This window comes from Triturus cristatus, chromosome 10 (genome assembly GCF_964204655.1).
Source record: "Triturus cristatus chromosome 10, aTriCri1.1, whole genome shotgun sequence".
NCBI lineage: Eukaryota > Metazoa > Chordata > Amphibia > Caudata > Salamandridae > Triturus > Triturus cristatus.
Genome location: NC_140593.1, coordinates 28,330,696 through 28,343,550, shown reverse-complemented (window position 1 = coordinate 28,343,550; position 12,855 = coordinate 28,330,696). Strand labels below are relative to the sequence as shown.

Genomic DNA, 12,855 nt, shown 5'->3' with positions numbered 1-12,855 from the left:
AACCATAGCAAGTTGTTGGATTTATTCTAGCAATCACTTTAATATTTTGAAGTACATTTTTAACTTGCTTCTATCAATAGCAGTTGAAGCCCATGTGCTACGATGGGAAGACATGAAATTGGCAGTTTTTTCCTCACCTGGGCATATAAAAAATCCTTATATAATGTTCCTGCTTATAGTTGTCAGGCACCCTACCCCTGGGGCACCCTACCCCTGGGGCACCTATGGGTGACTTTTGGGGTAACATATGTAAAAGTAAGCCAGTTTGAGACTTTAGAAATACCTTTAATTCCAAAGTCGAATTTGAATATAATTTACTTTTAAAGGCAGCCCACAAAGCAGAGCTGCCTTGAAAATGACAGCAGACAATACAGCAACACACACTCATGTGCATCAGCTCTGCTGGGCCTCTAAACCTACATGCCCTACCATATACTAGGGGCTTTCAGGTTGTTTTTCATATTAATTGCATTTTCACCTAATTACCATGTACATTTTACACAGACTACTGGCCCTGGGTCTGGTTCGCATGGCCCAGGGCACAATCAGAGTGAGTTACCACCAGTATCAATCAAACAATGGGGGTGATCGGGATAAAAAGGATGACTTTCTCACAGGTAGGCATTACATTTTATAGTAATTTCCATGGAGAAACGAAGGGGCCCTAATATATGATGTTGTTGACCTCTCCTCCAGTGTTTGCATACCTTAGGCTGCCTTGCACCAATGCAAACACACTTGCACCAATGTGAAAGGGAGTTCAGGTGATTCCAAACTTAGGTTTTATACTGGAAGGGTTCCCTTCCAGCACAAAATTCTATATTTGACAAAGTGTGACCCTGTACCACTTTGTATGTGTGTTGCACTGTGCAGCATGTATGTAAAGTTCGAAAGGTTCGGAGAAAAGAAATAATTTTTTAAACTTCAAATCTGCCTCATGGATGCATTATTTATTTATGTCAATTCTTTCATACTGAAGTTAGTAGATAGAAATCAAAATCTATGGGTGAGTGCATGGGAAAGTTCATGTGGTACCCATGGTATGCCTCCTTTCCTAACTAATGCAGAGTGCTTCTTTGTGTTACTTAGGGTTACTGTCCAGTGCAAATTAGTATTTGTGCTGGAAAGTTAGCCCCAAAACAATAGTTTGCATCAGGTTCACAAGTTTGTGATGAAAACCAGGCACAAAGTCATTTTAAATCTGCCCATAAATGTAACGCATGATTGAGGAGTCAAGCTAATAAAATTGCATTGCTCCCCACAGGATGCCTTTTACGCAATGGTGGAATAACAAAGGATTGAGAGGAAGAAAACAATTAGGTTCTAAACCTCTGCCTTTCAATTTGCATGCAAGACGTTGAGGCCGGTTCATAGCTCAATGCATTATATCTAAAGGATTGTCACTTTTGAACTCAAAGTTTCAGCGGGATCTATGAAATAAAAACAATAATCCACTACACTATGAACATAAAATATTAATCTGTGATCTGCATGTCACATGTTGTGCTTTGCAGCAGGAACATTAACCCTCTATGCTACTATTTCATGGGTCAAAACTTTGAAATACAAATCTTAGATCACTCCGAGTGCATTAATCACCAGAGTTATCATGCTGTTGTAAATACCCCCTGAAAATGCTGCTCACACAAATATCTCTGCAGGATGCTCTTATCTCAGTTCAGCCTGCCATGCAGAGGGCTCCTCCTTGACATTGGCACCTAGTGTGACTGTACCAGTTGCAGCACCTCAAAGCAAGCACTGGCTTGGGAGAATGGAGGGGTAGAGGGAATAATAGAAAAAGAGATGTGGTTTAATTGATGACCATGGACTAATTCTAGCTTTGGCAGATCCTAAAATTTTATCATTCTGTTCTCATAACTTTATTTCCATGTGACTGACATGGTGAACATATGTAAAGTAAATATTTCAAATGAAGAGTGTTATTTGCCAAAGTAACTTACACTGATGAGCAAGTTACACATCTTCTCATTTGGGTCTTTGAAAAGGATCATTGGTTGGCACGCTGTGCTTTATCACCTACCGCTCTTGTTGGTAATCTCTCCTTCTGTGCAGAGAGCACAGTCATAGCAGCAGACAGGTTTCCCTTTTAGAGGGACCTTCCTGTATCCAGGAGGACAACTCTCACTGCATACAGAGGTAGGGACCTGGAGAGGAAGAGAGGGAGATGTGTGAGACATCAACAGGGAAGAAACAAAGGGCACATGTGGAATTATCACACATCTTGAGGACTGAGAAAGAATTTGTATTTTTGTCATGTGAGAGATCAGAAATGGAGGAAATAAGGGGTTGATGTCATAGGATCAGTGGGAGGGATTCAGGGAGTGAAAGATGTGAGAGCATGTAATTGCATCAGTGTGAGGGATCCGGGGATTAAGAGATGCAGAGAAGATGTGATGACATCAGTGTGAGGGATCCTAGGGAGAAAGAGATGTGGGCACATGTGACAGCATCAGTTTGAAGAGTCCAGGGAATGAGAGATGTAGGGCACATATGATAACTACAGTGTTAGTGAACCAGGGTGGTAGAGCTGTGGGGCACATGTGATAGCATCAGTGTGAAGAATCCATGGAGGAGGAGATGCAGGGCAGATGTGATAGCATCAGTGTGAGGGATCCAGGGAGGAGGAGATGCAGGGCAGATGTGATAGCATCAGTGTGAGGGATCCATGGAGGAGGAGATGCAGGGCAGATGTGATAGCATCAGTGTGAGGGATCCAGGGAGGAGGAGATGCAGGGCAGATGTGATAGCATCAGTGTGAAGAATCCATGGAGGAGGAGATGCAGGGCAGATGTGATAGCATCAGTGTGAGGGATCCAGGGAGGAGGAGATGCAGGGCAGATGTGATAGCATCAGTGTGAGGGAACCAGGGAGGAGGAGATGCAGGGCAGATGTGATAGCATCAGTGTGAGGGATCCAGGGAGGAGGAGATGCAGGGCAGCTGTGATTGTATCAGTGTGAGGGATCCAGGGAGGAGGAGATGCAGGGCAGATGTGATAGCATCAGTGTGAGGGATCCATGGAGGAGGAGATGCAGGGCAGATGTGATAGCATCAGTGTGAGGGATCCAGGGAGGAGGAGATGCAGGGCAGATGTGATAGCATCAGTTTGAAGAATCCATGGAGGAGGAGATGCATGGCACATGTGATATCAGTGCAAGGGATCCAGGGAGCAGGAGATGCAGGGCAGATGTGATTGTATCAGTGTGAGGGATCCATGGAGGAGGAGATGCAGGGCAGATGTGATAGCATCAGTGTGAGGGATCCAGGGAGGAGGAGATGCAGGGCAGATGTGATAGCATCAGTGTGAGGGATCCAGGGAGGAGGAGATTCAGGGCAGATGTGATAGCATCAGTGTGAGGGATCCATGGAGGAGGAGATGCAGGGCAGATGTGATAGCATCATTGTGAGGGATCCAGGGAGGAGGAGATGCAGGGCAGATGTGATAGCATCAGTGTGAGTGATCCAGGGAGGAGGAGATGCAGGGCAGATGTGATAGCATCAGTGTGAGGGATCCAGGGAGGAGGAGATGCAGGGCAGATGTGATAGCATCAGTTTGAAGAATCCATGGAGGAGGAGATGCAGGGCAGATGTGATAGCATCAGTTTGAAGAATCCAGGGAGGAAGAGATGCAGGGCAGATGTGATACTATCTGTGTTGGGGATCCAGGGAGTGAGAGATGTGTGGTACATGTCATAATAATATCAGTGTGAACAATTCAGGGAGTGAGAGATGCTGGGCAGATGTGATACTATCAGTGTGAGGGTCCAAAGAGATTGCGATGTGAGGAAGATGTGATAACTCAGTGTGAGGAATCCGATGGGAAGAGAGGCAGGGCAGATGTGATAATGTTAGTGTGGGAGATCCAGAAATAAATATAGCATACGCCAGAAATTCACTGTTGAGCTTGACTGTAAAACATAGAAGTATCCAGGCCTCGAAAGTAGTACAATTGCAGGACTATGAGGGCCACCCGCCTGTGTGGGGCAGCGTTACAACAGCATACAAAGCAGCAGAAAAGAAGATTGGGAAAATTTGATCCTGAGACAATTTGTGGAGGGCCAGGCATACTAACTGGGGAAAGTATAAATCTGCTATGTCCAACTGTGACCTGCCCTCTAGTGGGTCAGCACCCAAATATTAGTGGAGAGAATCTTCCAATTGATCGTACTGGGGCCTTTCTTTCATCCATCACTGATTATTTTAAATCATCAAAGAAGATCAAGGATAGTAAAATTGTCCCCGGGATTCAAACAAAAATGAACAGAGGTACAACACCAATAGAACTAAGCTGTGTAAAATCAGTTCTAACAACACCTATTTTCCAATAACACTTTGGGAAAGTCTCAACGAAAAAATATACAGGTGTTGGAACAAGCCCACAAAAGCCATCTGAAGTAAGCAACGCAGCCTCTACTCAGGTACCGGACTATCACCCTTTGGTCGTAAAAGCCCAGGTTTATGCTCCCTGTACCTCAGCTGTAACATTTAAGTCTAGAAATATCGACAGTAGGACCAGGAATTGGAAAATGGCAACCACTAATAATAGCAACGGATCAGTAAAAAGTTCTGCAAATGTTGATAATGAGGGTGCATTCTCAGATAGAGCGTAATTGGACTTAAGTCTGGTGATTAATATTACATCAGGCACTGAGACAACCACAGGTGATGATGTATTCCTGCCTTCCCTTATATTGTCACCAGGCAAATTAGTCTAATCCAATCATAATAGGGACCTAAACTGTCAAATGACAAGACCAGAAGCATCCTCAAGTCTGAAAAATGGAATTAAAATAGATCCCTTCAGTCCAACACCTACAACAGGAAGAACAAACCTTGACTTCAAACCTGCTTTGATCCCTGAGGTAATACACATTGAATGTGCTCATATGCCGTACAAACTAGAGAATTAAGACTCTATGAATAATCCTTTAAATTCTGCTGATTTATCATTATTAGCTTAATATGACACCCTTTTCTCTGTGAGAACAAGACAAGAAGAGGACTCTATAAACTTTCATTCAGAAATATGGAACAGTTTGCTTAAAACCATGGACGCTATAGCCACAGCCCAGATAAATTGAATATCCAGGTGGATCTATTAAATATTCTGGCCCTTTATTACTCAAATTTAACACATTTAGGTGCCGATCACGATCCGGTAAAAACCGGGTACGAACCGTCGGACGGAGCATATTCCCCGTCCGACGCGTACCCGGTCGAAAAAATATACAAACATGGAATTACGATTCGCACGGAAATACCATTTCCGTACGAATCATACAAAAACCCGACCGACGAAAATAAACATACAAATGTGATCCGGGAAAGCGCCGACGTGACGTCGGGACGCACGCAGCCTGCCATTCACGAACCAGGAATTACGATTCGCACCGACGTCATCCCGCATGGTGAATATATTCCGGCAGCCAAAAACTGCCGGGAAATCAGGACGACGCGAACAAGGAGTACCTGCACGCGACGGACAGACATGGACCCGAACCTACGTGTCATCCCGGCCCTCATAGCAGTCGACCTCCTCTACAGGTTACGACGCAGACGCCGCAGAAGGTCAGAACAACAAAGGGAGGGGGGAAGGGGGAGGGGGCAGGAACAGGGGCAGGCCACAAAACCACCACCAAAGTCACACAGCACACATGCCCTGGACATACCTGACCCCCAGGCCCTGGTCACTACGAGGGGGTGGGGGCGTGTCCAGCAAAGCCAGCGTCCACCACAACGGAAGTGCTTGACGACGCGAACCGGCAACACAACAATACAGGTATGTCCCGTACCCACGCCTTAAGAGCATGGATACGAGTCGTACCACGCCCACACCTACGTCATCCCAACAATGGCGGGACGGCTGTACCCACGTGGCAAAGGCCTGGGTACGGCCCGCACAAGCATCACATAGCGTGGGGACGGATATGTACGGACCGTACCCCCACCCCCGTATGCATGGTGCGCACCCCCAACCAAAACAGTGTAAGTACGACCCGTATCACCACCTCGTATGCATGGAGCGAACCCACACCCGTGTATGTTCTAAGCGTACATATGCTGAAATAGGAGGGGTGTGTTCAGAGTCCTCCCAGCAGTGCCCAGACACAGGAGGGGTGGGTGCCTAACGCTCACAGCAGTGCCCAGAGACAGGAGGGGTGGGTGCAGAGTCCTCCCAGCAGTGCCCAGAGACAGGAGGGGTGGGTGCAGAGTCCTCCCAGCAGTGCCCAGAGACAAGAGGGGTGGGTCCAGAGTCCTCCCAGCTGTGCCCAGACACAGGAGGGGTGGGTGCAGAGGCCCCCAGCAGTGCCCATGGAAAGAAAAAGGGTGGAGTACCCACAGATCCAATGGCCACAATTGTCAGTCAGGTGCACAAAGACCCTGCAGTACATGTAACACATGTGTGCGAGGCTGGGAGTACACACATGCATACTGCCTAAAAGGGAACATGTCCACATGAAGTCATGTCAACAGACTACATACACAAGTACAGTTATCACCAAGGATGCCACGAATGATGCAGGTGGAGACATCGCTCTGCATGCATGGCCAAAGTTGAAGGGGTCCGTCACACACCAAGCTAATGTAGACACAGCTCAGCACAACACATTGGAAACACCCTGCAGGGAAGATGTCAGGGTACACAGAGGAAGGAACACACCTTGGGACAATTTCACCATGCAGTAACAGCCTACATGAACAAAGAAACTTAGCTAACACCTTGTGATGGCACACAGATACCAGGGTCCCCCCTATGACCAGCACACTACTACATTTCCCACACACCCAACACATGATCACCACCCAAAATCATGGAGCAGCCCCACCAACAGCAATACCACAAAAGCAGTAGAGTTCTAAGAAAAAAAAGGCTTTATTCAGCATTAGCAAAAATAGTATTTGTGGAGAAAGTTCAATATTTACAAAGCCCATAGGGCAGTCCGTTAGTCACAGCTGGATGGGGGACACAGTGGGACGCGTGTCCCCTTGCTTGCCTGCACAGTCATCAGACTCCTTCGTCTTCCAGAGCGGGGAGGGCATCATGTGGGGGGGAAGGACCAGGCACTGCAGGGACATGAGGGCGAAGGGTAGGCGTCGTGGGTGCAGGGATGGAGGACTCCACCACAGGGGGTGGGGCAGGGCCAAAGGCGGAGGCCAGGATGGCGCTGCACACCTTTGCAAGGTCCTCCAGCGACTCGCCTGCACCCGAAGGAACCACAGGCCCCAAGGAGGGGGAAGGCGGAGGGATGGGTCGCAGCGCCACAGGGGGAGGGTGTGGACAGGGGGGGGGACTCAACCACCCTGACCGGGGACTCCCTTGACCGCTTGCGGGGTGGTGTCACAGTGGGGCTCAGGGACAGAGCGGCCATGAAGGAGTCTTTGCCGGATATATGGCCAGGAGAGCTGAGGAGAGGGGATTTGGAGGGAGTGGACTTGGTGGAATGCGGACTCCCACTCTGGCTGCGTGGCTTACGTTTGCCCCAGTGGGTGTGCCTACTTCACCCTGTGTGTGCGTGCCAGGAGGTGTGCGTATGACCTTCCCTGCTGGTGTGGTGCCTGTGTCTGTTGTGGTGGGTGCATGCTGACGTCTGGGTGTACGTGGGACAGGCATGGGAGTGGGAAGTGTGGATGTGTCAGGGGTAGGGGGTTGGACGTAGCGCTGCAGGAGACCCACTGCTGCAGTCAGTGTCGAGTCAATGGACCTCAGCAAGTTGCGTTGGTCAGCCTGCGATGAAAAAATGCCCTCCAAGTATGCCTCCATGTTGTTCAGCACTTGGCTGTGGCCATGGAGGACATTAAGAATCGCAGCCTGACCAACCTGCAACTGCCGCTGGATGTCCACTGACTCGGCATTGGCGGCAGCAGTGGAGACAGGGGCAGGGGGTGCGGTGCCTGGCAGGAAGGAGACATGTGGTGACCGGGCATGCTGGGAAGGGACACAAGCAAGTGGGAGGCGGCTGATGGCAATGGAGGGGGCGGGCTGAGATGTTGTGCCGCTGTCAGCAGCTGGTGCAGCCTCCGCCCACTCGGGGAGATCATCCTCGGACCCGTCAGCTTCATATTCTGTCGTGCCAGTGGACAGGTCCTCGGCCTCACTCTCCTCCGCCTCAGTTCCACTCGATGTGCCAGCCACGATGTCAACGCTGGCACTGGTGCTCGGTCCCTTCGCTCCGTCTGTGCTCATGTCTCCCTCCGTGTCCCCCGACGATGCTGTGGGCAAGGTGAAGAGACAGCAATTAATCATACACCTGCATACATATGTCACATGAGTCCAATCTACATAGGTTACAGTGCATAGCCTGAAAAGAAAGATCAGTAACATCTACAAAACAAGGTACAGATGTAGGGCATGCAACACACAGTTGGTTGACCCACCATGCCACTGAAAAACCATGGAGAGCATGACACAAAAGCAAATGACATGAAATGGAGTTTGACAGAGGAGCCAGGCCCTGGGGACAATCCAGCACTGCATCTGCACCACACAGCGTTGCTGAAAATAGGGATGAGCAGGGACCATATCCATGAACTTGAGGCACATGCTGCATAGGTAATACTGAAAACATGCCCACCATGACTAGCTCACTGCACCTTGAGAGTATGTCCAGACAAACATCACACACTGGCCACACCTAGCAAGGAGATTTCAGGTTTGGACATGTAGGCTTTGCCCGCACCAACCTCCCCCTACATGAGACAATTTGTTGAGACACAGGAAGCACTTACATCTCTTAGTCTGGGTGAAATACACAGGGGCTGCATAAATGCAAGATTGGACGCCAAATACCCAAGGTGCGCCTGTCCAAATAATCATGTACAAATGGTCATCATCAGATGATTGTAACAAGACACACAGGCACTGGCCCCCGTGAGTATGGACAAGGAAAATCAGGTCAGGCTGTACAGTGGACACTTGTACTACATTTTACGTCAATATACATGGTGCCAGGGGACAATGGCACAGAGCACAACCTATGCTGTAGACACTGAGAGTGTCCACGTTTTGTGATGACACACATGACACCTAGGAAAATATGCCCCAGGGACAGTAGTGGCCACACAACTCCATGGTCCTGAATGGGAATGACTGCAACACACGCCACCATCCCTGCACTATGCGTATCGCACACTCATGCACATCATGTCACAGGCCACAACATAGGACATGCGTGCTGTGAGGCATGACACTTGAGAGACTAACTGCCATGTCTGGAGTGACTCAGCATCAGTGCCAACTGACATGGAACCCACATGTAATGAACTGGACAGGGCACAGGCAAGGTCCCAAAACCTGTCACACACCACCCCCACACATGATGCTACAGGTATAGTTCACGTGGAGAAAGCGCCAGCCTACATTACCTTGTGAAGGAGTGACTACACACAGACCAGGGTACACATTGCAAGGAGGGGAAGGGAGGCAGGAGAGCACCGCTATACTGTGGGTAACTGGATCTGCACAGCACCTTTAAACCCTGGCAGTGTATCCATGCAACTGTGCACTTACAAATGCTGGTGACACACAACAAACACACATGTACCTACCCCCTTCCTGCTGCTGCTTCTCCTGTAAGCGCCTGTCCAAGTCTGGAAATACCACCGCCAGCACACGCTTGTGGATGTGGGTCAGACGGCGGCGCCCGCGGTTCCTATGGGTCTCAGGTGAGTCCCCCAGCAGGACCCGTGCGATCCTCTGCGTCCAGCACCGGATATCCTGCCAGCGTTTCCTCACCTGGGCCAGGCGCCGCTTGCGACCCTCCGTCCTCCTCACGGCACTGACGGCGTTCATCCATATCTGCTTCTTGGCAGAGGCGCCTACCTGTGAGGATGAACAAGTGACACTACATCAAAACACCAGGCACATGTCACAGAGACACATATTAGAACAAAATTGCTGTTCACAACAAGGCATAGTATGCATCCAACGCATTGCACCTTAGTCATAGGGACATGATCCTCTGGGGAAGGGCAAAAGCAGTACGTGCCATTGAAAGGACACAGGTGGAATGAGGGCAACAACACAATCAATGATCCAGGCTCACACTGTGCATCACAAGCTACACCAGGATAATGTGCAGCACCTCTAAGCAGTCACGTGCCACAGGCCACTGACGCTACCGCAGCAGAGTACACAGACACACAGAGGCACAGGACATTCACCTGCCATTGCCAAATGCAGCGACAAACCTCACTCTGCACATGTGCCACTAGACGGGGAGGGGCTCACAGGTGTGGGGCTGGCTCTGCACGTCAGACACACAGCACTGCTCCCTGCTCACATCACATGGGCAGGGTACATCCATCCCTCATGCAGCCCGGCTGCCACACTCCACATATGCACCCACCCACATGACAGGGGACTTACACACACACCGATGTCCAGGGTACAAACACATCATGTGGACACTCTCAGCACAGGTACACAGAACTAACACACATCTGTGGGTACAGTCACCTGTCACACTGGGCTGACCACATCATAAAATGAGGACTGTAGAGGCTACATTCCCAGGAGGACAAGACAGGCAGAATGTGGCATGCACCATGCAGTGATTGTCACAGTAAACACAATGCAAGTGAGGACGGCAGACATGCACCACAGCATGCACTGGCTGGGAGACATCAGGCATTCCCCCCCTGGGAACCCCCCTACAGTACATAGCATGTGTGTCACACCTGGACACAATGCCAGAAGTCACAGTCACAAACAAGGGACACAGTCTGTGCTAGTAGACTCTGCACTCACCTGATACCCTGGTCGCCCATACAGCAGGGGGTACTGTGGGAGGATCACATCCAGCAAAGCCAGGTTCTCCTCCAGGATGAAAGGCTGTGACCTCTCCACAGACCTTGACATGGTTCCAGGGAATCAGTAGCAGCAGCTGGGTCGTCGAATCCAAAGATGTGCAGGCAAGTGCTCCCTCATGGGACCTGGCTGCCTTATATCTGCCTTGCTGGCCTGTTTCATGCACAGTAGTACAGAGTGATTGGTCACTCACATTTGCATCCTATGTTTCCTCCAATCCCTTCAAACCTAGCACAGTCAGTGGGTTCTTATTGTGTTTTTTTCTTGAGCATGATGTCAACTCCAGAACCACATTGCAACAAAGTAGATTAATTCAAACTGACTACTGCTGTGCACCTGCTTAAAAACATTCTAACTTTAAACTTGGTCTCCATGACAACCAGCACGCATGTAGGCCTTTATACTTGTCCCTCATGTGTCCCCTATGTAATTTGGAGTTTCACACACAGGTACGGTGCGTCCCGGGGCCCTAGGGCACCACAAATGCATAGCAACGGCCCGTACAGGCGTGTGTACGGTCCTTATCACTATGGGTGTTCTCGCGTATGCGTACTCATAGTGGTACGGACCGTACACGCGTGCGTACGCTCACTATCACTATGGGTGTTCTCGCGTATGCGTACTCATAGTGGTACAGACCGTACACGCGTGCGTACGCTCACTATCACTATGGGTGCTCGCGTATGCGTACTCATAGTGGTACGGACCGTACACACGCCTGTACGCTCACTATCACTATGGGTGTTCTCGCATATGCGTACTCATAGTGGTACGGACCGTACACGCGTGCATATGCTCACTATCACTATGGGTGTTCTCGCGTATGCGTACTCATAGTGGTACGGACCGTACACGCGTGCGTACGCTCACTATCAATATGGGTGTTCTCGCGTATGCGTACTCATAGTGGTACGGACCGTGCACGCGTGCTTATGCTCACTATCACTATGGGTGTTCTCGCGTATGCGTACTCATAGTTGTACGGACCGTACACGCGTGCGTACGCTCACTATCACTATGGGTGTTCTCGCGTATGCGTACTCATAGTGGTACGACTCGTACATGCGCGATGTTGTGTGAAGATGCTGGTGTTGGGGCCTGGGGTGCGCTCCGTACTTAGAATGTTTGGGTGGGGGTACGCTCCATGCATACGCGGGTGAGGGTACGGTCCGTACATACACGGTTGGGGTGGGGGTACGCTCCATACATACACGGGTGGGGGTACGCATCGTACATACACGGTTGGGGTGGGGGTATGGGTCGTACATACACAATTGGGGTGGGGGTACGCTCCATACGTACGTGGGTGAGGGTACGGGTCGTACATTCACGGTTGGGGTGGGGGTACGCTCCATGCATACGTGGGTAAGGGTACAGGTCGTACATACACGGTCGGGGTGGGGGTACGCTCCATACGTACGCAGGTGAGGGTACGGTCCGTACATACACGGTTGGGGTGGGGGTACGCTCCATGCATACGCGTGTGAGGGTACGCGTTGTACATACACGGTTGGGATGGGGGTACGCTCCATGCATACGCGGGTGGGGTACACGTCGTACATACACGGTTGGGGTGGGGGTACGGGTTGTACATACACGGTTGGGGTGGGGGTACGCTCCATACGTACGCGGGTGAGGGTACGGGTCGTACATTCACGGTTGGGGTGGGGGTACGCTCCATACATTCACGGGTGGGGGTACGTCTCGTACATACACGGGTGTACATACACGGGTGGGGATTTGACTCGTACATAGGAGGGCTGGGGGGGTGTTGGGCGCGTATGCGGGCACATGTCTCCATGGTTGCTATGGGAGTTCGGTGCGGACGGTGTTTTTTCCATACGGTTGTAACATCGGACGCACGGGATGGATCGTGATTCCGCGGTCGGACTTCACTTTTCACATTTGTACGGTAAATCGTCCGAGGACGTGTCGGACACATTTTCCGACCCGAGGACGTGTGGGGAATAATTCCCAATGCGGTTCGTATGGACTTTTTACCATGCAAATCGTGATTGGCAGTTTGTAC

At 50.2% G+C, this 12,855-nt stretch overlaps 1 protein-coding gene across 1 annotated transcript in view; it reads right to left on the bottom strand.

Annotated features, from left to right (window-relative positions):
• The window catches only part of LOC146788752 (vomeronasal type-2 receptor 26-like), a 588,210-nt gene that overhangs the window by 46,720 nt on the left and 528,635 nt on the right, over positions 1–12,855 (bottom strand). Inside the window, exon 5 of the mRNA XM_085630962.1 lies at positions 2,042–2,165. Coding sequence (XP_085487088.1) covers positions 2,042–2,165 — 124 coding nt within the window. The remainder of the gene's footprint in view (positions 1–2,041; positions 2,166–12,855) is intronic.